The 23,296-nt window shown below is 40.9% G+C and overlaps 1 protein-coding gene across 4 annotated transcripts in view; it reads right to left on the bottom strand.

The window, feature by feature from the left end:
* LOC115361619 (TOX high mobility group box family member 2-like) overlaps positions 1-23,296 on the bottom strand; it is a 78,825-nt gene that overhangs the window by 14,020 nt on the left and 41,509 nt on the right. For all 4 annotated transcript variants that reach the window (XM_030055110.1, XM_030055111.1, XM_030055112.1 and 1 more), the window contains one exon: positions 10,003-10,278. In XM_030055110.1, coding sequence (XP_029910970.1) covers positions 10,003-10,278 — 276 coding nt within the window. The remainder of the gene's footprint in view (positions 1-10,002; positions 10,279-23,296) is intronic.

The raw sequence follows: 23,296 nt of genomic DNA, 5'->3' as shown, positions 1-23,296 counted from the left end.
AATTAAAATAAACTCTGTCACTTTGTTAAGTGCAATGGGTAACTTAAGGGCTTTGGTTGACAAAATTATGGCACTTTAACAGACTGGATCCTCTATATTTTAGATTTTTTTTTTTTTTGTGGAATATCTTTAATGATTTGTTTTTTCCTGAAATGGATATGTAGCATATTGAAATAGAGCTCTTCAAGTATACAAGCCTGGACCTCTCCACACCAGTGTGCTGGAGGAGAGCACTGCTTTGTGCAGCTGTTAGAGACTCTAAGCCTTTGTGGGTTTATAAATAGATGAACAGGCATGGTTAGAGCTGCAGTGAGAATAATGTAATTTCAAGATACCATAAATAACTTTTCTGTTATTTTCACCCGTAGCTGGAGCTCGGCATCCTTGAGCAAAAACAGAGTTCCCTGAAAATCGTGTCCTACAACAAACACTTCAGGACACGACAACTTTTGCGGCACACAGCTATTTTTAATTGACTACAAAATCGACACTTTAAAAGTGTGAATGCGTGTGTATCAAAAGAATGATATGTCCAGCTGTCCAAAGCTGCAGTCAAGACAGAGAGTGAAATCTGGTCAGCCCACTTTAATGCTGCCCAAAGTTTTTCTGTGTATGTTTCAACTTGCCTGGGGATACATCACAAGGATTTATTTAAATGCACAGCAACATGCTGTCAGTCCTCTCCAGTTTGTGTTACATTTTAATTTGGCACCGACCGTACAATCAGATGGTTGTGGAGTGGAGGAGTAACTACTGGAGAGGCTTTTGAGAAAACCAAGCACGTCTTTGTTATGTTTCCATAATTAGGGTGGGGGATCATTTGAGCTTACGTTTAGATTTTTTTTACATGCATTAAAGCATTTATTTAGAGTAAGTTTACCTTTTCACTTAGCATTTCAGAAGTGCCCCTGTATGTAACTGTGTAAAGTTTGCAAACTTACAAAACGTCAGCAGTTATGATGAGAATTTAAACAAACCTTTTTCGGATTTGAATGATGCAGGCTTCTCCAACCCAGTGATGCCTCTAGACATCATAGTTGAAATCCAAAATAAATACTTAACCGTGCTTTCATAGGATCATGATAAATTTGTAGATCATAAAAACTGGAAAAATAAAATCAATGCAAAATGGAAAAAAAGAGAATATTGTTTCTTAAATAGTGGCACTGGCTCAATGTTGCACCATGTGTAATCAGCAACCTGAAATTGAGGTTGTTTTATTATGTATAGTGCAAAAAATTCCTACATGTCAATACTACCATCTGAGTGAATGATTTCTTTGTACCCATGAAGTATATTTTTTCCCATCGCCCCCGTGTTAGTGCTGTCTTTGAGTATTCCCATCATCTATACCATGACGGCTGATGTTACGACTTAAAATATATACTGTACTTTCCCTCATCTGGAAGCCATTACAGCTCCATGTCATACTGCCCATCTGCAAGCAATGAACAGGACTGCATGTCAAAGCCGCTGCACAGATCCCTGAGTAGAACCAGGCACCCATACAGAGAGCAGCAGTCATCAAATAAAAATACAGCTTGGCCCAAACAATAATGAACCGGAAGTGCAGATACATGGTCATGATCTATAAGACAAGAAAGGATATCAGTGGGAATTGTACAGACCCAAAAGAGCCAATTACTGAATTTGTATCCAGTTCTGGTACCATGCCATGGCAAATACACAAAATCTTTATGATGTGGAGTGTTTAGTTAGTGCTCTTCAGACATGGAGGCTTGCATTACTGAGCTGGCAACGTGAGTTTGATTTCCACCAATATTCCCCAATTGCAGATACTTTAATTCCATCTCAAGCCTCAAGCCATAGCTGAAATATTCTGCATGATTTACTTCACTCTGTAAAATGACTGACAGCACTAAGGAGCTCCTCCCTAGAAGGCTTGCCTTGCAGCATCGGACCTACTTAATCAGCCTAAATTGCAAAGTCGAGGCCCTTGTATTTGGTAATCTGGTGAAAACAGTGGCAAGTGAGAGCTAATTAGATTAACGCCAGTTTAACGAGCTGTTGGAGGGGCCCCTGCAGATTGGATTTTAATAAATACTGGCAAAAGCATCTGCTACGCACTTCCTGGCTCTGCTGGCATCCTAATTGGCCCCAGTGGGTTGCTATAGCTCGGCATGACACAGTACAATTTAGGAGGGAAAAAGGCAAAATGCTTATATTCAGTCCAGGTAGGTCTGGGACTCAAAAAAATCCGTCTTTTTGATTGTGTGGCTTCATAGAAAGGGCTCTATCAATATTAACGCTACTACGAAGACCATTTCTAAGACTTTATCACCACAGAACATCTATAAAAAGTCCCCAAGCAGGAAGAAAAAACATCTAAAAGTTCAAATAAAATGGATTTGGATAGATTCATTTTTTCCTATTGTTTGTTTTTGAGATGAAATGTCCCTATGATGAGGTCTTTGTGGAGCGAATAGCACTGAAAGGAAAAAACAATTAATCAAACATGAATAGGCGACCATAGCAGGGTTATTTCCATAGCAACAGCCCAAGGGGACAACTTGGACCCTTTAATGTGAGCTGGTGATGTCTCTTTGTAAACATCCGCGCAGCGGGGGGAGAAAGCCAATGAGAGAGAGCCTGGCAACAGAGGCATCACAGGGCAGCAACCTCTTCGTATCAATCGAAGTTTCCATTATCTAGTGCTGAAAGGGAAGAAAAGTACTCTGAAATATTGCATTCTGGGGCATTTTGAGTTGATATGCGTCTTGGCACTATTGCTGTTAGTGTCAGTGTCATTTGAAGTCCAAATAAGCTGCTTTCAGTGACTGAAAAACACAGCAAGCAAATGACGAGGAAGGAATCACACAAGAGTTATTTTATTTTATAAATATTCACCAGCCCAAATTATGTTATCCTTGTTGGCATGTGTGTGTAGGAGAGTGCTAATTCACCTTTGCTTTCTGCAGCTTGAAGAGTCACTCCAGAACTGATGTCAAAGCCATTAAAGGGTTACTTATTCATGAACTTTATTCCTCTCACATCAGGTAGCTTAGTCACGCAATCATAATCTCTTACATACTCATATCTTATGCAACCTACAACCAGTACAACTCTCTCCTCCTTCAGCCTCCAGCTGTGTGTGACCAACAGAAGACAGTGCACCAGTGCATAAACATTACAAAAAGCTATTATGAAGGGCTGCTTGCTGGTTGCCATAGGTACTATATGCTAATTGCCATCCAGGGTATAGTTACAGATGGGAGGAGTTGGGAATTGTTGTTGCAATAGCACTCTGCTTTGTTTGACCACAGATGTGGGCTTGTCTGATGAAAGGACGTTGTCAAAGGTGAGTGAAATTCCTCAAATTTAGCACAGCAGACAAAACATGAGGATTTGAGTCACAGCAGTATCCCTGGCACTGAAGGGAAATAGAGAGCCTCATTCAGAAAGCTCAGAAAGTAACCTGATTCCAGTCTAAAAATGAGAGGAGCCGCATAACTATACAGTAGCAGAATAGTAATTCAGTCAACCGCAATGCTCTCTGCATAGAACAAGAAAAAAAAGAGCAACCCACAACTTCTTAGTGGACCGTGCTCGAGTCAACAATGCCCTGTAATCTTCAATCAATTTTCAGTCAAGTGCATAAGAACAAAAAACATGACAAGGCTGGTAAACACAATCTAATGTGCTCATTACTGCCTTTATTTGCTCTTTGAAAAATATGAATATGAGGATCTTCACCCGTCCACAACGCTGTATCAACTGTGCAGTGCTGGGAACAGTGACCGTGCAGTGTGTGTGCAGCCTGGCAGCACTACCGCTGGCAGAAGCAGGTATCGCTAACCTTCTCACAAACACTCTCGCCCCAAACCTCAGTGGTTCCCTGGGCGAGAGTAATGGCTTCTTTGCGCTGGGCTGCGCCGTGCTATTGTAGAATCACAGAGCGGTTAATTGAAACAAATGACTCTAATAATGGGACATTATCCCCACAGGCTGGCTTTGTGGTGGGCCTAATTAGCGCTGCGGTGGTGGCGAGGAGGACGAGTCACCACACTGATCCCTCAAAGGAAGCAGCCGAGGCCCCCTTTTAAGTGGGCAGAGCGGGATTCTCCCACTTACGGCGTGTGAGGGTGCCGGGCTTTTTCAAATCCAGCGTGGTGAAAACAAACATGTTTAGTCACCCCTCGTGTCCCTCTGGGGTGAGATCCAATCTGTTAAATATTGTGCTGTGACTGCCTCTCCTCTCCTCTCCGTCCCTCCAACTCTTGCTGACTAGGCCAGATCAAAAGGACTGAAGTCAGAGAAAGAGCTCTGAATTAACCAAGTGTGGTCTATCCTTCAACTTTTTCTCCTACTTTAAGTCATCTACTTTGAAACCTCAATGGTGCACAACAAATGTGGAAAAAGAGAACATATTTTTCCAATTTTGATCACCACTGGAATCTGCTTTCTCCCATTGTAATTGTTTACCCTTGTACATTATCCGAGAAAGTCAGCTGTAATGCAACGCTCAAATCTCTATGACCATGCTGTTTTAAATATTCATTAGTCGTAACAGTCGCCTAAGGTTATTTGAATTAGTGTCATGAATATTCATGACCTGCAATGAATGCTCATTTGTTTTTAATGCTCAATCCGTTAATACTCCTCTTCATTACTTCACTCCAGCCCCTGCATAATAAGCTGCACAAAACAAAGCTTTACTTTTAAAAGCACAATTCTCTTTAGAAACCTATTTGTTTCACTTTAAATGAATGGGCGTGCCCTACCAATTATCTTGTTGTCATTTCTCTTGACAACTACAATACACATTGTTTGCCCCTATTGTGGAGAGTAACACTGAAGGGCATCTGTCTTTTTGTGAAATGAAAAGCCACAACAGAAAACATTTCTTCTGTGGCAAAAAGTGATTTATCTGGGAACGTCACCAAGATGTCATATCTATCCAAGTGAAAGGCAACAGAGCAAGCAGGTCATATGAGATATGTCTAAAGCCTACACTGGGAAAAAGATTGCTGTTTCAATCTGGAAAAAAAAAAAGAAAAACAAGTAATCCAACTGCATTGACTGTGAGAAGTCAAGTCAAACTGCAATTGCAATGCCATTTTTTTTAAAAACTGCAGATTATTTGCAGATATTTATTCTTCTTAAATAGTATGCAGTGGAGAGTGGCAGGAACAGTCAGAAAAATGGGGGAGGGCATGATACAAAGGTCATCTGCCAGGTTCAAACATTGCAGCATTTCAAACACACTGTATTCACCTTAGGCCACTGAGTCACAAGATGACCCAAAAGGCCATGAATTTCACTGTGTACTCGAGATTATATTGTTGTAACTTCCTTCTTTTCTAGTTATTTTTCTGCTTTTCTTTTCGGTGCATTTCTATTTCTGAGCTGTTTCAATATCACTGCTCTACAGTGTTTCAAAACACAAAAAAACAAAAAACAAATTTGTATATAATGTTGATATACTTATTGTGACCTTTTTAAAGGGTTGATTCAGCCTCCATCTACCTAGTCTGGCACTGTCAATAACCACGGCCGTCAATATAGTTTTTATGTCTGTATTAAAATGGTTGTGGCCTTTTCCCTTGCTGTCTATGTCCTAAATGCCAAGTGATGCAAAATAAATTTCCTTTAGCAGATTAAATGAAGTCAAATTAAGTCAAGCTCACATAACCTTGTAGCAATCACTGACTCTGACAAAAATTGATCTTGAAAACACAGGTGCATATGGATACAAGCAGACATACATGCACACACAGACACACACACACGCACACACACAAACACACAGACCACAGGTACACGTGTTTACATTTACACAGTACCGACGCACTGCCATACATTTACGCATTCATGCACACACGCACACCAATGCACACGGTCACACATGATCAAAATCTGTAGCTAAAACAAGGATGTGCCACAAGGAAAGTATTTCTGTGTTGTGTACTGAGCCTTGATTAGATGAGCATTGTTTTCAAAACAAATGCAACCATAACCACAACCTCGCTTTAACCTCGCAGCCATAACCTTACTTTTGTTACAAAGCATCATTTTCAATTATCCATGTAATCGACAATAACTTGCTGCCTATGGTCTGTTAGTGACATACACATCCTGCCAAAAATAGCAATCTAGCACCAAATGTTTAACAAGACTAAATAAAACCCCCAACATGAATCATGTGATTCATGTGCGATGTAAACTTACAGCGCTGGCAGCTGCTTTTTTTGCAGCAGGGGCTTTTTCCCCAAACCAGCCTCATTACACCGGTAATGAGACAGGGGCTGGTGCTCTGTTTCAATATTTAAACGTCCCGGCGTCCCACAAGGCTCCATGTTGGGGCTGTTCTGCAAACCCCTCCACGACCCCTCATTACCGTCTGCTGGAGACGTCCCTCCTTTTTATTTTTTTTCAAAGACAGACGGATCTCGCTGGCATCTCCCCTCGCTGTGGCACCAGGCAGACCTGGAGAACCACGGGGCCTGTTGAACATGAGACCCCTGGGTGCTCCCCCTCCCACTCAAACGCTGGGGTGGCAGAAACACTGACAGCTTAGGGTGAGATAGGGATTCTCCCTCAGTAATAAGCACTCACACGACAGAATGTTACATTTCACAGTATCCAGTCATCCAAGACTTGGCTCTTTCTGCCTTGATTCAAAGGAGCTGGGAGAGTAGGTCAGCATTGTGGGGTGGAGAAAAAAAAACTGTAAGAGCATTTCTGAATGACAGCTATTTCTTTTGTAACATTGTTGTTTATCTTTCCTTTCATTTGAGCCCTCGTAAATGGAGCAATTTCAAGTTTGAGAAATGGTTCACAACTGGGAGTATAGACTATTATGAACAATATATGCTGCCACAGTAAGCATCACTCCCTACTTCACCAACACAAAGCAATGGATCCATCAGTTGATAGTAAAGAGGAGAATCAAAACCTCCATATACTGCATATCACATGTACACACACTGAAATCTGCCTAATACTCAATGGATGTTTCTTGACACCCATTTTCCCTTCTGCTACACATCTTCTGATTTAGCAGCTAATGTTTCTGCTGCCTGAGCAGTCATAATTAGACGGGAAGGAGGAGGCTGTCAGACAGGATGGATTCAGCGGGAAAAAAAAGCAGGGTTCTCTTACAGAAACATAGACTCTTGTACCAGTCTGAATTCCGCACTTTATTTTCAACACTAAATGAACAGAATTCACAGAAGCTACCAGTACTAACAAATACAAAATTGTGTGCCTATGCAGTACGATGATTATCGCCAATCCTCTGCTCTCGGTGCTATAATGATTTAACTGTGTTTGCTGTAGGATCGATGTGCGCTGAAAAAAGAGAATCCCAGAGCAGGGAGAAGTTTACAGAGCTTTAGCCTTAGGCTAAATGTTGCACAAAAACCAGCAACATCATCCCTTGAGATGAAGCGAATCTGTTGCTCCAGCTGAGCTTGTATTTGTAGGAGGTTTATATGTGCACTGTAGGATAGCTTTCATTGTAGGGTAGTGTATCCTTAAGGTACTGTTGTTGACTTTTCATCTGTTTCCTCAGCGACTTTGAAAGAAGGCGGTTGAACGATTAGTGTTTTAGTGTTCTAGCTATCTCTTCCAATTTTGTGGATTTACCGTAAGGCTTTTGTCAGAATAGTAGGACAAATGTAGAGGCTTGTCTTCATTTCAGACCCCAGGTTACGCTCAGTCTGACTGCCTTCTCCCATCCACCTTTATTTTTTTCTTTGAGCTTTCAGCAGACATAAATTCAATCTCCCTTACTACACCTTTATCAGTATGAAATTAAGGTTAATTGACTTTGTTGGGGAAACGTCAAATGAAACATCCCTAATGGAACCAAAATGAAAATAACCTCATCTTCAATTGCTTTAAAATATTTCTCAATATACAGCCTACTTTCCTATTCCTCAGCCTCAGAAATAAGCTCCTCTTGTCCCAGGAGATAATAAATGAATTGAATCCCCCCTCCAACCCCACCCCCCCCCTTCTTCTTCCTTATCGGTCATCTATTTTTCCAGAGTAAGCTATTACTTGCAGGGGTTGCTAGGCAACAGGAAATATTAATAGCGGCTATTATTAGCCAGGCTCTGCTAGAGTAGTACTAAAATGTGGAAGTGGGAAACATGAATGTGTTACATAAATCTTTGGACCTTTCACAGTGTGTGCAAGTCTCTGTTTGTGCGGTGATTTATTGCAATGACGGTTCATTTATGAGAAAAGGGGGTGTGAAATAAGAAAATGGAACATTACCCTGAAGGGCTATTTGAAAATAAATAATTGCAAAGGTGAAACAAAAGCTGTTTAAAAACCAGGCACTCCTTCTCTGCTTCCCACTGAAATATTATTGGCTGCAGAGGCCTGCTTTGTTACATACATGCGTTTATGGACAAGATGCACAAATGTGCATACGTGCAAGCATGTTAGCAGAAACGCAGACACACACACACACACACACACACACACTTTTCCAAAGATGTCTGAATGCTACCATCCACTGAAATCAACTCATCGAAATTAAACAGATTATGATTAGATTAATGATAATGCTACAAAGCAGATCCACTATAAATGTTCCAGTATCTTTCTGATGCACCAAGCATATTCAGCTCAGTAGCCACTGGATTGTGACCTAATCCTGAAGACTGGCTTTAATGGAGGCCTTAGCTACCACCCACGGAAAATGTAGCCTGCAACTTATGCAGTTTGATTCTGAAAATCACATAAGACCTGATTAACGGAGGATAAATGCCACGGATGCTCACATTAAAGCATAAATATTCATGATGGAGGGCAGAGAGAAAAAAGTAATATTTATGTCAGATGAAAGTATATAACGTTGAATAATTCACCACACAGGGCATCTATAATTCATCTGGTTCGATTCTATGATTAAAGCATTTGAATGTGTTCGCCAGGGGTGTTTGCATGTTCAGTCTGAAGCATGTTTAACACAAGAAAAAGTCGCTTTACTGGAGGGGGGAGTGGGGTCCTCTGTATCCTTTTGAAAAGAAAAAGTAGCTGACAAGGGAGATCCCTTCTTCCCCCCTCCCCTTCAAGATTTTCTGTTGAACACGTACCCCCCCACACACACACACGCACACACACACACACACACACACACACACTCCGGCTTTTTTGCTTTGCCGATCATAACAAATGAAAATGTGCAGCACAGAGTTTCTTGCTGTCTTTCGCAGCTCACTTTGAGGCAATGAAATCTTTGAGTTGTGCGGCTGAATAGATCTTAAAGGGGCTCTGCAGCAAAGGTCTGGGTGTTAAGGAGGCTGCAGCTCTCCAAATGTATAAATGTTGCATGTATCGGCTTAGGCCTTCTTCAGACTTCACTGTCTCAGCTTCCTTGGCCCCAAACTGGGCTCATTATCTCTAACTGATGTAAAGAACGTTTTGCTGCTATTAAAAATTAGGTCTCAGAATATTAACAATGCCTCACAACTGCGATTAGAAATAAAATCTTCAAAGCTTCAAAGGCAACATTTTATCTTTAATGATGAATTACACACTTAACTGTTACCATTCATAAGGGATGAGCTATGTACACTGTAAAAAAAAAAAAAAAAAAAAAAAAAAGTTTCATGTTCAGTCTTAAAATTTTGTTTTTTTAAAAAAACAAGTGAAAAAAAAACTGCCAGTGAGATGAGATAATCCCACTTGTTTCCAATGCTAATCAACTTGTCTCCAGTATTTTCTAAGATACTAGTGGACTGATGTGCCTTGTTTCAACTTGTGACCATAAAAAGTGGGATTATTTCATTACATTAGTTTTTATTTAACTTGTTTTCAGTTTTTAAGACTGCATATGAAACTAAATGACTTGTTAAGATGGAGATGTCTTTTTGTGGTGTAGCTTCATTTAGACAGTATCAGATGAGACTCTTCATTTTTGGAAACAGCAGCTGAGCTTTGCATGACACAAACACGTTTCACCTTCAGTGAAAATGTTCTCCAGAGGACAACACCTAAAAACGGACCGACAGAGGGTGTACTCACCGAGTGCATAGGCCCAGAGAGGAGGTGTGTGTCCTGGCCCAGCATGTTGGACATCATGAGGGCGGGCAGCTCAGGGTAGGAATAGGGGTTGAGCAGGCCGTTGTGAGGCAGGGAGTGGAAGGGGTAACTTGACTCGTGCTCCATAAGGTGCAGCAGAGAAGGGTCGGCGTGGTTGGGGGGCGTGATGGGGGGAATCTCATAGTCTTCATCCCCGGCTCCTCCTCCTCCTCCTCCTCCTCCCCCGCTGTTGCTGCCTCTACCCTGACTGGAGTAGTTCTGGAGAAAACAGGAAGGATGTGTCAATGAGAATGCTATCAGATGTTTTATATTTAAAGAGAAACAGAGAGGGTTAGTCACAGTATGCTCGTTCATTCATTTCACTACCTCCTTTACACTGACCTAAAATACCACTACCATCTGGGACTTGAGGTCAGTGTAAACGGGTAATCAGCATTTGAGTCTTGTGTTCTGAACCCTGCAATAATTATATTGCATAATATTCGGCTTCAGCTCCAATTGGCAGAGGTGGAAACGGGTCACCCGCTGATTTGCTGCACATGTAGGTGCGATGGTACGGGGCATTTTACCTACCTATGTTTAGCATGGGCAATCTTAACCTCAGTGTAACTTTAACATATGTAATATGATAAATTACCAATAAATCACCATCTTTTACAACAGCCTCTGACTTATACTCGCAGTGTAGTCTGCTGGGCAGAACATCAGAGAAAACGCTGGAAGACTGGGACACCAGTTAACCCAGAGGTTAAATATGTGGACTCAAGCAAAAGTAAACAGTGCAACTTGCTTTTTTTATAGTTGGTAGTCCTGGGTAAAGCAATCCCAGTGTAAAACCGGCTTGCATTGTGCAAACGTGGTATTGGAGTTTCCAATCCACCTGATTTGCATGTGTTTGGAAGGTGAGAGGCGACTCCACATGAACAAGTGGTGACCATGAAAACCTCCATGATAGAACAGTACAAACCATTGAAAAACTGTGCTATCCTGCGCCCCAACATACTGCATCAAGAAAACTGGACTGCTGCTTTCCACACTTGAATCTCAAACAGCCTCACATTTGGCCAGTGGGCAATCACATCACCATCAGATTCACAGGAACTGTAAATTTCCTGCAACAACCTGAGAGAAGCACTAAAAAAAAAGGATACATCTCAATAATCAACAGCCTCATAAATTTATTTTAAATGCACCTGCTGATTTCCATTGTTCACATTCAGTTTTTTTTTTTTCTAAATTGCAAATTGTTGAGCATACATATAGGATTCATTCACAGCAAAATTCATTAAATTCTGTTGGGCAACAGAATAATGAGTTATACAGTTGCAGCAGCTGCTGTGCAGGATAATCTACTTCCTTCAAGCAACAAACTAAAATGTCAGCCTACAACCCCTTTATAATGTAGTTAATCAAATTCATTAACTGGAAAACCACCACTGACAATCACTCACGGGCTATTTTCTAAATTCATAATTATAATGCCAATCACATTTCAGAATTGCATGAGCTGGATTTAACAAACCTGACATTCCTCACCGTGAAATGTATCAAATATGTCCAAATAAGCCCTCCACCCCTGACACCCACCCACGAGGTGAAACACTTAAGATTTTGTAGTACTAATAAGGTGATACATGAGCAAGGCCTATGGTTGTCTTTTCCAGGGCCTATCTTGACATAATATTGCGCTGAGAAATATGGTTTTGTGCTCTCAAAAAGCATACTGAGGGTATTCACCAGGGAATGAAAAGCAATTTTGTCAGAGGCAATCTGATGCCAACTCCCCTTTATAATGACTGAAGAAAATTAATCATCACAAATAATATTCCAGTGTCAGCCATTCAAGAGCTTTTTAATAGAATTTTTATTATTCATGTCTCGTGGTACACATCAAGCAGTCCGTTCTGCAACATTTCAGAAATCAATTCAATATCATCTTCGTGTAGGCTGTCATCTCGCCTGCCAGTGCAGCCATTCATCTTGCAAACAAATACTTTTAGCAAACAAATGGCAAGAAACGCAGAGGAACAGCCAGAATGTCCCCACTAGCAGTACTGGTGCTTGAAGATAGGATAAAAGTCTCATAATGTGCACTATCGTTAGAGAGAAAATAATAATAAAAAGGAGTAGCCTATGCTTGCTATCAGTGGGTGATGTGCTATTTTCTCTTCCCATAACCCTCAGTCTCCTTGCTTGGCACTTGCATGGAAATATCATCAATGAAAACCCCTTTTCCCACAATAAAGGTTTAGCAAATGCCTGTTTATTCATTGTCTAACATTTCTTGTGATGTTATCAAGGACAATGCAGCAAGTTTTATCTAATAAAAATAACAATCAGTCTCAATGGTTTGTATGTCTATTCCTGGCGGTCTATTGAAAACATGCAAAGTATGGCATTTGTGTTAGTATTTATATGGTAAATTGATGCTGGAGAATACATCTTGTGACTGGAAAGTAACAGGTTCAGTCTCTGCAACAGCCGCTTGTGTGTCGACCAACACGACCGTCAAAAAGGAAAGAATATGAAGTGTGTCACTGTAAAACCACAGTAATTCACCAGGTAATGCTGACCAACATTAATCAATCACATGTAAAGAAATTTTAAGCTTCCTGTTCATTTGAATATTGTTTTATAACAACATAACTTCAAAAATCTCCATCTTAAGAAGTCATTTAGTCTCATGTTCAGTCTTTTTTTTTTCGCAGAACAAAGGAAAAAAAATCTGCCAGTGGGATGAAATAATCCCCACTTGTTTCCAATGCAATTTCATGTATTTCAAGATGTCTTCTGTGGCAAAGTATAAATATGTTAAAACAGCATCAGGTAGCATCAGGAAAATGTGACTTGATTAAAAATAAATCCTGAAACAAGTTGATTAGCATTGGAAACAAGTGGATTTATCTCATCGCGCTTTTTTCACTTTGTCCGACTGCACGAGGGTAAATGATTTGTTCACATGGATATTTTTCGCAGTGGAGCATTCGTCTCACCTCTGATCTCACTTTAAAACACAATTCCTCGTGAGCAGGACTTGTCATGCCGTCATAGATGTTAACAGCATTCTGGGTATGGATTCTCTCTCCTTCCTACGGCTTCAGTGAACATTTTTAGTCGAACGCGAAACGATCCAGCATTGATCCAGATACAATACATCATGCAATTTGGACAATCCTGCTCTCCAAGATGAAACATAACTGATGTCATATACGCATGTTCAAAGATTTAAATGCTGTCTGGGGCTATTTTACGGCCGTGCCTTCCTTTCTATTTTTTTTTTCCCCCTCTTTCACAGCTTCTTATGATGCCCTTGGAGATAAGACATGGGACAAGGACATCACAAGTTTAATATTTTCAAACATAAATAAATAATTCATAAATATACTGTCTTTCAGGACATGGTGGGGAGTGGATAAAAGAGAGAGGGGTCAGAAGGAAACGCCAAATGTTGATTCAGCCTTCTCTCCCTAACCTTCACTCTCTCTCTGGAGGTGAAATTTAAGCAAATCTTTCATTTTCCTGGACAAGGACATTACTTAGAGGCTGCACATCAATCCTTTCCAGATTTCCTTTCAATAGTTTAACGATGACAGCACCGAACATCTGTGATAAGACTGAATGCTCTTGTTCTTGTAACAAGTGAACATGTGATAAAAGCAAGGCGCAGTTCCCGATTGTGACCTTTACTGTGGCACCAACATGTAACATCAAAATACCATATTTCATTTATAATCTTACATCGATTACACATTACATGGAGATCTTGCTCCACGGGACGCCTGCTGCCAAAGTATAATCGTAGAATATTTAAAGCCAGCCCTGGTTCTTTGAAAAACAGAGTGAGATGTTTCACCCCATGGGAGACGTAATGGGTGTGTCAGCTATCAAGTCTACCAAAGCCTAAATGACTTCTGATTATGTAGAATTGTGCGCGATTGTCTTCAAAGTATTCTCATGACATTAGAAACTGGTTGACGGTGGAGTCTGAAACACGCTCTGACGTGTATTTACTCCTCGAACGTAAAATAAAGTCATTTACATCGCACAGTCTTCACTTAATAAACTTGGTCATAAGTGATATAGCTTCCACAGACATTAGATTAGATCAGAGGTCCACTGAATGGCGTTAATATGCACACTAGATTTGCATTGACTTAAACTCCCACAGTGCTTACTCTAAAGCTTCAACGCGCTGTGTAGGAGACGAGAGCCGGGAATAATTCTGTGCTCATTTCAACTCATCGGGCCATCCAACTTGAAAATTCAGATTGTCACTTGCTTCTAATTTCAGTTCAAGTGACATCAGAGCACACAAAAAGAAACAACTGCCTTTTGTTTTTTATGTTAAGAGTCAAATCAATATGAGTGTTGATTTAATACTTAAGCAAATACCGCAGCACACACGCTGATATCCCCCCTGGGCGAAAATCCAGAGTTTCCTTTACCCTCGCTCAATGTTGTCGCAGGTTGGAAATTTACGAATCAGTAAGTGCAAAGCTGATACTGGATTATGTGATAATGTCGTGAAATGGACATGCCACTTTTACCTGTTCATAATGTGAAAAAAGAAGCTGAGGGTTACATTTAGGGAAGTAAAACCTTAGTAGCAGTAGGGGTAAGATTAGGGTTAGGTTAACCAACTAAGACAGCTGTGGTTAAGGTTTTGGTTAGGGTTAAATAAGGGTTAACAGGTCTAGATTTAACTTTGATTAAAAAGGAAGACTTCTGCAAAAGTTGATATTTAGCCGTTGACTTCTGCACCACTTTCCACCACGCTGTAGCAATTAAACTACTGTTTGTTTCTTATTGTTTTGTGGTGGAAAACTACATTTCCAACTCTTTGTGCATTTCATTTCCTAACATTTTAAAGGAGCCCTGGAAAGCCAGCAAATGATAGATCACCTTGACTTATTAGCTTGTAGCCTGAAAAAAAAAAAAAAAAGAGCTGAGTTAGGTACGCGGATGCTGTGGAAGCACCAGAAAAGCTCGCCTTGACAAGTTGGCTTGTGTGAGGTAATTAATTAAGTGGAGACAAATTAATCAGGTGAGCTTTAAGTGTTCTTGACACAAATGGAAACATGACAGACTGAAGTCCTTACAGTGGCTTGGTGATGGAGTCCTTCATGGCTTGGCAGAGAGACAGCTCATCTGGGAACAATGATGTGGTTGTCACAAGGAGGAAAATTAAAATGTACAATACGTGGGAGTGCCTGTCATGGTTGACGGGGGTGGAGGTTGGCGGTGGGGAGGTGGGGCTGTCCAAATACAACTGTCTGTGTGTCTTTGAAGGACTATGTTATTCCAACTTAAGTGATTGACACACTCAAGGTGTTACCGATAATACGACACACTGAACAAAGTTTGAAAAGTATCTAATTGGGGAAAAAAAACAAAAAAACTCCTTTGCGTCATCCAGTCACTTAACAACTTTCAATGGGTATACAGTGTCCTATGGAAAGTCAACCAGCCATATGCTACTTTGAGAAAAAATGACAGAGCAGCCTTGTTTGGGCGACAAACAACAGCTGGCCATGCATACATAAAGGTCCTCACGTCCACTCGGTGTGTAGCCGAGATAGACGGATGGCACCAGTAAATCTTTAAAACATCTTAAGTGGGATTCAGACGCTCACCTTCACCAATCAACCTTGGAGAGCAGAGAAAGGGCAAAAATCAAACTTGTCAGCGTCAGAGGGAGAGAGAGGGCACTGAACTTTGCTGAGGTGCGCTACACACGTGAACATTAGAGGGGACAGTCTACATTGTCCGCATGGGCTATGTGACCTGGCTTTGAAATGACAGGAAACTCCATTTGGGTGATATATCAACAGACGCAGACAGTGTAATATAATAGAAAGAGAAAGGAATATCAGACCCCCTGGGCTGACTGACAGCAAGACAGAACTGGGATAAGTGAAGTGTGGAAGGAGGAAAGGGAGGGGGGGCCTTTCCCCACATCCAATCGCAGCTCAGGGTCATAGGTAGCGTCCGTCACTAAAGGACAGGTGAGCTGGGGTGGGCTTCGACCAATGGTGGAGGAGTGAGCTAACCTCCTCCCTGCTCCCCCTTCCACTGGCAATTCTCTCAAATGTCACATCAAAATGGATCTCATTTAGGCGGGTAAAAAAGGACCCGGCTCTCCATTGCAGATGTGGGTGGACCTGCGCTGGATTGAACCTGAACTCTAAAAACACAACGGCAAAAGGAAGTATTCTGAAAGGTGTGAAAATGGGCCATGTGCCGCAAATTCATGTCAGTTCCATTAAAAAAAAAAAAAAAAAAAAAAAAAAAAACCTTGCGCTTATAGATCAAAGATGGAAGGGTGAAACGCTACCTCTGATCTTTGTACCGGAACAGAGAGAAAAAGAAAATTCCTCAATGTTTGGTCCAAAGGCTGCGTATTTTGGTTTTGAGGAGGGAGAGAGAGAAGTAGGGGGGGCAATATTGTGGTCTCAGACACATTTCCTATTCTTATTCATTAGAGGGAATCGCATAAATAAATAAAATATGTTGTCTCGTAGTCACTCATCCCCCCCAAGGGAACATGGAAGCCCCAGTAATCACATATGGCACAATAGCTTGCCCATAATCCCCTTTATTTTTATTTTCATGATGTCACTCTCTTTAAGCCCCTTGCTTTATGAGTCGCAAACGGAGTGGAGAGGGGAGGAGAGGAGGAGAGGAGAGGAGAGGAGAGGAGAGGAAAAAGCAAGGGAGGGGTGAAAACAAATGATGTGGATCCCTCATTGTTCTTTCTCTATGCCCTCATTCCAGTCAGGGTAATAAGAGAACATTGTGATTTACTGTCAGTGAAGCGCAAGAGTGCATCAGAGAGAATCCACTGCGGCAGGGGCCATTAAAATAGATTTAACTTCCCACAGTATTAGGCCAGATGTCTACACTTCTATTATATTTCAATCAGCCATGACCTTGGTCTCCATATGATGAGAAAGATCACTAGGAGAGAGAGAGAGAAAAAGAGAGAGAGGGAGAGAGAGAGAGAGAGAGAGAGAGAGAGAGAGAGAGAGAAAAACACCCTCGGAAAACCAATAGAAATATCAAACTACTTAGTCCCACTAAATCCCTCTGCTCCGTCGTGCTGCATATACAGAGAGAGGCCAGGACCGAAATAGATCCAAGGTTTCAAGTTCTCTTAAAAGAGCATATGAATCATTGAGTGCACTCTCGCTAGTGATAAGTTTCTGTTTTTTGGGACTGTTTTTTTTTTCTTTCTTTTTTTTTTTTTTTCTTCTGCAGGGTATGTATTTGAGGAGGGACTGTGGGACTGCACTAAACCAAAAAAAGAGAGGGGGACAGGGTGGTTTTGATGTTCTTTAAAGCTTCAGATATCAACAGACATCATGAAAGATGAATCTGCTCATGTTCCTCGAACAAGGGATGAGTAGGGAAACACATTTCTGCATCTCAAACGTCTATTTCTCACATCAGTGTGGATCCTTGTCTTTGAACCTGAATACTGTTATTTTTTTTTTTTTTTTTATCTCTCCGAATGTCTGTATTTACTCTAGGCTTGCTAATATCTTTCTATTCTGGATGAATCTTTCATTTTACAACTCTGTTACTGTACTCTTTCATTCCATCTCAAGCTCTATGAAAGCAGAGCAGAGGTCATTGAAGATGAGCTTGTCTGCTTGTTCTATTTCAGAGGCTGATGGTAATTGGACTTATTGGCTGACATGGACTGACCTATATAAAGATCTAGCAATCCCTAGTTACAACTATAACTTGCAATCCCTCCTAGCATGGGAGGGGATGTTGTGCTGACGTTCCTCTGATGTTCCCTCAGCATTGTTTTTAGATATTGATGCTTCAATGCCGGTTCAATGCTGCAAAAACATCTTCTAGTCTATTTCAGTGTGAACCGATGATCGCGGAACTATATGCACCATAGTATTCTCTAGAAATTCAAAAGCATATTTCACAATGTGCACATGCATTTTCCAGGTATGGCGCACAGCTCAAGGAAGCAGTGAGATGTGTCATTTTCACACCCCCCGAGGACCATGCCAGTCCTATTTAGACTTGTCGTCAGCAGTCCTGATCGTATCTGTCTATCACAAATATCGGTTGCATAAGTGTCTTTCAAATATGCTTTGGTGGCTTAGAAGTAGAAGTTAAATTAGTCCAATTCACTCCCATTCGTGTTCAAAAAATGTGAAAAACTGCTGAAAAGTTGCTATGCCTAGGTAATTCCATCTGGTACAGGGAAGGCTGACATGTACTTTCACTAATATCACGGTAAATCCATTAAATTAGCCCACTTGAGAGGAACTATTTTACTGGGCGTATTCAAATCCTGCCCTGTGTCTCTCCTCAGGTTTGTGGTGAGTGGTTGTGGTTGACAGGTCACAGGGCCGCATCCAAATATAGTGGAGGCCAGTGATAGGCTGATATAAACATGTAATTTGATTGGTGGGTCTACATGGTTCTTATGATCGACTGACTCACTGATACCTTTTTTTTTTTTTTTTTTTTTTTGTGAAAGCCGAGTCAAAAGGGACCTCATTTAAATCAGAAGTTTGCAAAGTGACCATGGAGCCAGAGGCCTCTTTGAGCTTTAAATGCAGGGCATATTTGGTATTAAAGCTCAAATTTTAAAGAACTATAATCGAGTAAATCATTAACTTTAGTAAACAAGCTTGTCGGGCAACTATTCACAAGATGTAATTACCGCAGTGCAGCAACTTTCACGCTTCACAGAACAGTTTGAGCATTTTTTTTGGCCACGTATGGGAGGAAATTGGGCTAACTTAGCCTGACCGTCTAAGCTACCAAAGCATATTCTGTGCAACCTTACAGCATGCCACTGATATTTGTGACAGACAAGATCGGTGCGGCCCTTTAATTTTCAGTTTTCATACTTTTGCTCAAATGTCGCCTCAACTCTTCCTGCTGGGAAGGGAATGAGAAAAGATGGAGGGGATAAGCTTAGTGTGCACATTCAGAGAAATAAAGGGGGCTGAGGAGTGGAGAGGGGGAGGGGGTTGTAGCTGTTCTGGGGTATAATGGTACACTGTGAGTCATTATTAAGTAACGGTGCCTTTTCACATCAGCATCGCCCACATTGGGTGTGTGGTGCCAGGGTGTACTGAGGTGTCTCTGACTCAGACAGAGAGAGAGAAAGAGAGAGAGAGAGGGAGGGAGGGAGGCATCAGCTGGCCCTACAGGCTGAACAACATCTGGATAACTATGGTTGGTTGACAAAACATTGTCTTGTTTGTGGGTGTGTGTGTGGCTGAGAGAGAGATGTGTGTGGATGTGTGTTAAGTTTACATGCTGTGAGTGCATACATTTGCAGGAGAAAGGAGAGGGGGCAGGTGGGTGAAACACCACAAAGAAGGAGAGAGAGAAACAGGGAGAAAGAGAATAGGAGTGAGAGACAGAGAGAGAGAAAGAGCGAGGGAGCAAGCGAATGAAAAATACACAAATATAAATAGACTAAAACAGACAGAAACAGAGAGAGAGAGAGAAGATGGAGACAGAAAGAGAAAGTCTGTATCCAACAGGTGAGGTTTCTATTGTAATCTACAGCCACTGTTCTCTCGTGTTCAGGCAAATCGATAAAGACTCATGACTCAATGAGACACCCGGAAGCAGAATATACAAAGACACAAAAATGTTGAAACTTGCTGCTTCTCCTCAGACCAGTGGCCTCTGTGCTTCTTCTTCAACTCCTCTCAAGCAACATTCAAACTGGAAACAACCTCAGCAGGAGAGAGAGAGAGAGGGAGAAAGCAACACAGACACAATCGCTCTCCCTCTTCCTGGCACCAGCTTGATTCCTCTTTCAAGCTTCCTCATCTTTTTTTTCGTCTAAATCTTCTCTTTTTCAATCTCTAATTTGCACCAGTGTGTCCGTATGCACACATGCACACAGCAGGGTACACATGCTGTTTATTTATTGTTTTGTTACCAGTGTTTTTAATATCTTTTCCATGACTTCTCCATACATTTTAGTGTAATTTTCACCAGCAACGGAATTATTTTTTAGTGTTGCCACTGAAAAGGTGCCTTTTAACACTACATATGTTTTTAGAGACAGTCCGTATTTCAAAAACATTTCATGAGCCCCTCTAGAACCAAAGAGTAAGCGGCCTGCACTTAGATAAGTGTCCTTAGTCCTTTCATTTTTCAATTCCAGTCCAAGCTGAAACAACACAATTTGCAGTTGGCTCCACCAAATATTTGGATAGTATTTGCTCACACAGGTAAAATAAACTATTTTCAACTTTCTTCACAGACTGACACAAACTGATGCATGAACACACAAAGTGCCGACACAACGGTTCTATCCTCTATTATCATTTTTCCATAACTTTTCTGGAAATTTCATTTTCATATTTACTAACTTTCCAGGTTTTCCATAATTGTATGAACCCTAACATAAACATGCATGTACACAGACTGATTATAATGTGGAGATTAATTATTATAAATGGAAACCAGTGAAATATGTAAACAAAAATAACACAAACACACATACACGCGCACACACACACACACACACACAGAGGTTTGAGTCTATGTAATCACTCAGACAGATCAATGTTGATTTAAATCCCAATCAAAAATACTTAATGTCCATCACATTGGAACTATCTCTAATCAGATTTTTTTTTAATAGTGCGCGAGTTCGTGTGTGCGTGTGTGTGTGTGTGTGTGTCTGTGTGTGTGTATGTGTGTGTGTGTTGGCTGGAGGCAACCATTTTGGTTTGTATGTGAACTTTCTCATGCATGCAGTCACATGCATTGCAAAATAGATACTTCAATCAACATTATTTTGCATGCCCTGTGAGTGATGTAAAAACAGAAGAATATTCTCTATCAATCAGTTTAATTGCTTACTGTAATAATCTGCAATTCTGCAAAGTATCCCCCTATATTTTCACTCCACATACGTGGGCAGATACTGTACTTGTTCTGATCAGCAAAATAACCCACCCACACCTTTGTATAGGCTCAAATCTCCACAGATAAGCCAAATGAAAAACGTCAATATCATCAAAGCAACTGGGAGCTCCATATGTGCAGATCATATTCATATCTTCTACAGAAAACATACAGTTTTCAAAGCCTTTGGAAACAGCTTGTTTGAATGGCCAGATTGTGTCTGTGCATACAGTAAACGGCCCCTTGAAAGCTGTTTCTGATTAGCGGTTTTCTCTTTTTAAAAGCCCAGAGATGTTATGTGTAATGCAATCTCCTGGCTGTGTCAAAGTGCTACCTCAGTGCGTATGCTGCAGAAGACCTCAGACATGAAAACAAAGGAGACTCTGTTCTGGCCACATGCACCTTTTTCACAGGCACACATCATTTAGGGGGCTTGGGTGGGCATCTAAATGCTGTGTTAAAACCCACATTAAGGCATATGGGCTCCTTCTTTCGTTCTGTTCGAGTAAGACCATTGTGAATGTGCTGCACTTTTGTGTGATGTTGCATGCCTTTTCCTCAGAAGCAAAGAATAATACAGTGCTATTCACACATAATCAACAGTAGCTGCAAACACAGACAAAATCAGAGTGCCGGCAAAAATGTTACTACCTTGTGCCTTGCACTGCCATCTTCCTTTTTTTTTTTTTTTTTTTTTTACATACAAAGAGCTGGAATGCTGATATCTCAAATAAAAAGAGCAGCCCCTACAATGCAGAGTAGATACACTGCCATGCAGACATGTATATACCATATCCAGTAGACATCTAATCACCATCTCAAATGAAACCATATATGAACCTCTAATTTGTCTCATTTAACTTCAAAGGCAAGCCCTATGCAACAAGTAAATGCACAGCTAATATATACAATTAAGCATTGATTAAGAAATAATTGCCTCGTCTGCCGCAAACACATGCGTGGCAGTCACACTGAAGCATTTTGCACGACAGATAAAGAAAATACAGGCATTTCTTGGATGTGTTGGCTTTGAAGGTATTTACAATGAAAGGCTGTGGGAAGAATTGAGGGAGAAGACAGATTGTGCCCGAAGGCATTCTGCTCTCCAGGATACTGGACAAAGTCCCACAAATGCACCCAGTTAATAGTCAATCTAGAGTTTTACATCTCACATTTAAAAGGAATCCTATTTTTAAAGCAGTTCCTGTTGGTTTAAATCTGTGCTCAGCAGACTATGCATGCTTTTTTGTTGTTAAGAATAAAGATACACATCTGTTCTCTTTCAAATTCCAAATTAAAGTTGCCATTTTAAAGGATTGGAAGCCAAAAAGTCTCCACTCTGCGCTCAGAGGGCTCTTCAGAAATGGTGTGCAGGCTTGTGTTTGATAGCACTGACAGAACATCAACTACAACTGACATGTTTTGAAAAGCTGAAATTGCCTTACCCACTAAGAAGGTATTTGTTGACATAACACTGCAAACCTCGAGTGGGTGTCGCTGATTGACACATGACCGCTGCAGCAGAGAGACTACAAAGCCGGACACTTACCCCAATTAGCAGACACACATGTATCCATGCAAAGTGACATAATTAGGGCGAAGCAGGCGTTGCGGCCAACACTGATAGACCTCGTGCCTGTGATGTGTGCTATAAGTAGACAATAAGCTGCTAAAGCTGCCACTCGACCTCTCAGGATGGTCACGATACACACATTAAAGGAAATCCAACCTCATGGCTACGGCTTGATGGTGTGTATGTTTACGGTGTGTGTATGTTTAAATGTTTATGGTGGGTGTACACGTTCACTTGATGTGTGTCTGTGCCTGTATGCACGTGCATGTGTTAGACATAGGATAATATAGGATAATATAAAAATAAAAATGAAAATGAAAAACTGAAAATGTCAGATAATTACTAATAATTACTAAATCATTTCCCCGTGTTTTGATTTGCTTTGTTTGTTTTGACAGTCACAACTTCAGTTATCAGCAAAATGAAGTGCTTGCATTAAAATAATGACACAACAGTTTGACGATCCCTGAACTTAAATAAGGGAAATATACTATGCTAGGTGATTAAAAATATGCCTCACATAGCTAACAAGCCAACATGTCATGTGTAGTGGGCGAGGGAAGCCTGGCAGACACGTGACGTTTAAGAGCCTGGGAAGTGTGTTTACAAGAGAAGCCAAACTCTACTAACAAGTTAGACGGGCGACAATGATAACTTTGGCTGATGTTTGACAGTAGAGCAACAACTGTAGTTTTTTTTTTTTTTTTTAAAAAACACTAATCAAAAATGGTCATTTAAATTCAAAATGGTGTAATAAACTGTTGGATATAATGGTAACCATATTCCATCCCT

Source organism: Myripristis murdjan, chromosome 7 (genome assembly GCF_902150065.1).
Source record: "Myripristis murdjan chromosome 7, fMyrMur1.1, whole genome shotgun sequence".
Classification (NCBI taxonomy): Eukaryota; Metazoa; Chordata; class Actinopteri; order Holocentriformes; family Holocentridae; genus Myripristis; species Myripristis murdjan.
This window is presented reverse-complemented; position numbering and strand designations above follow the sequence as displayed.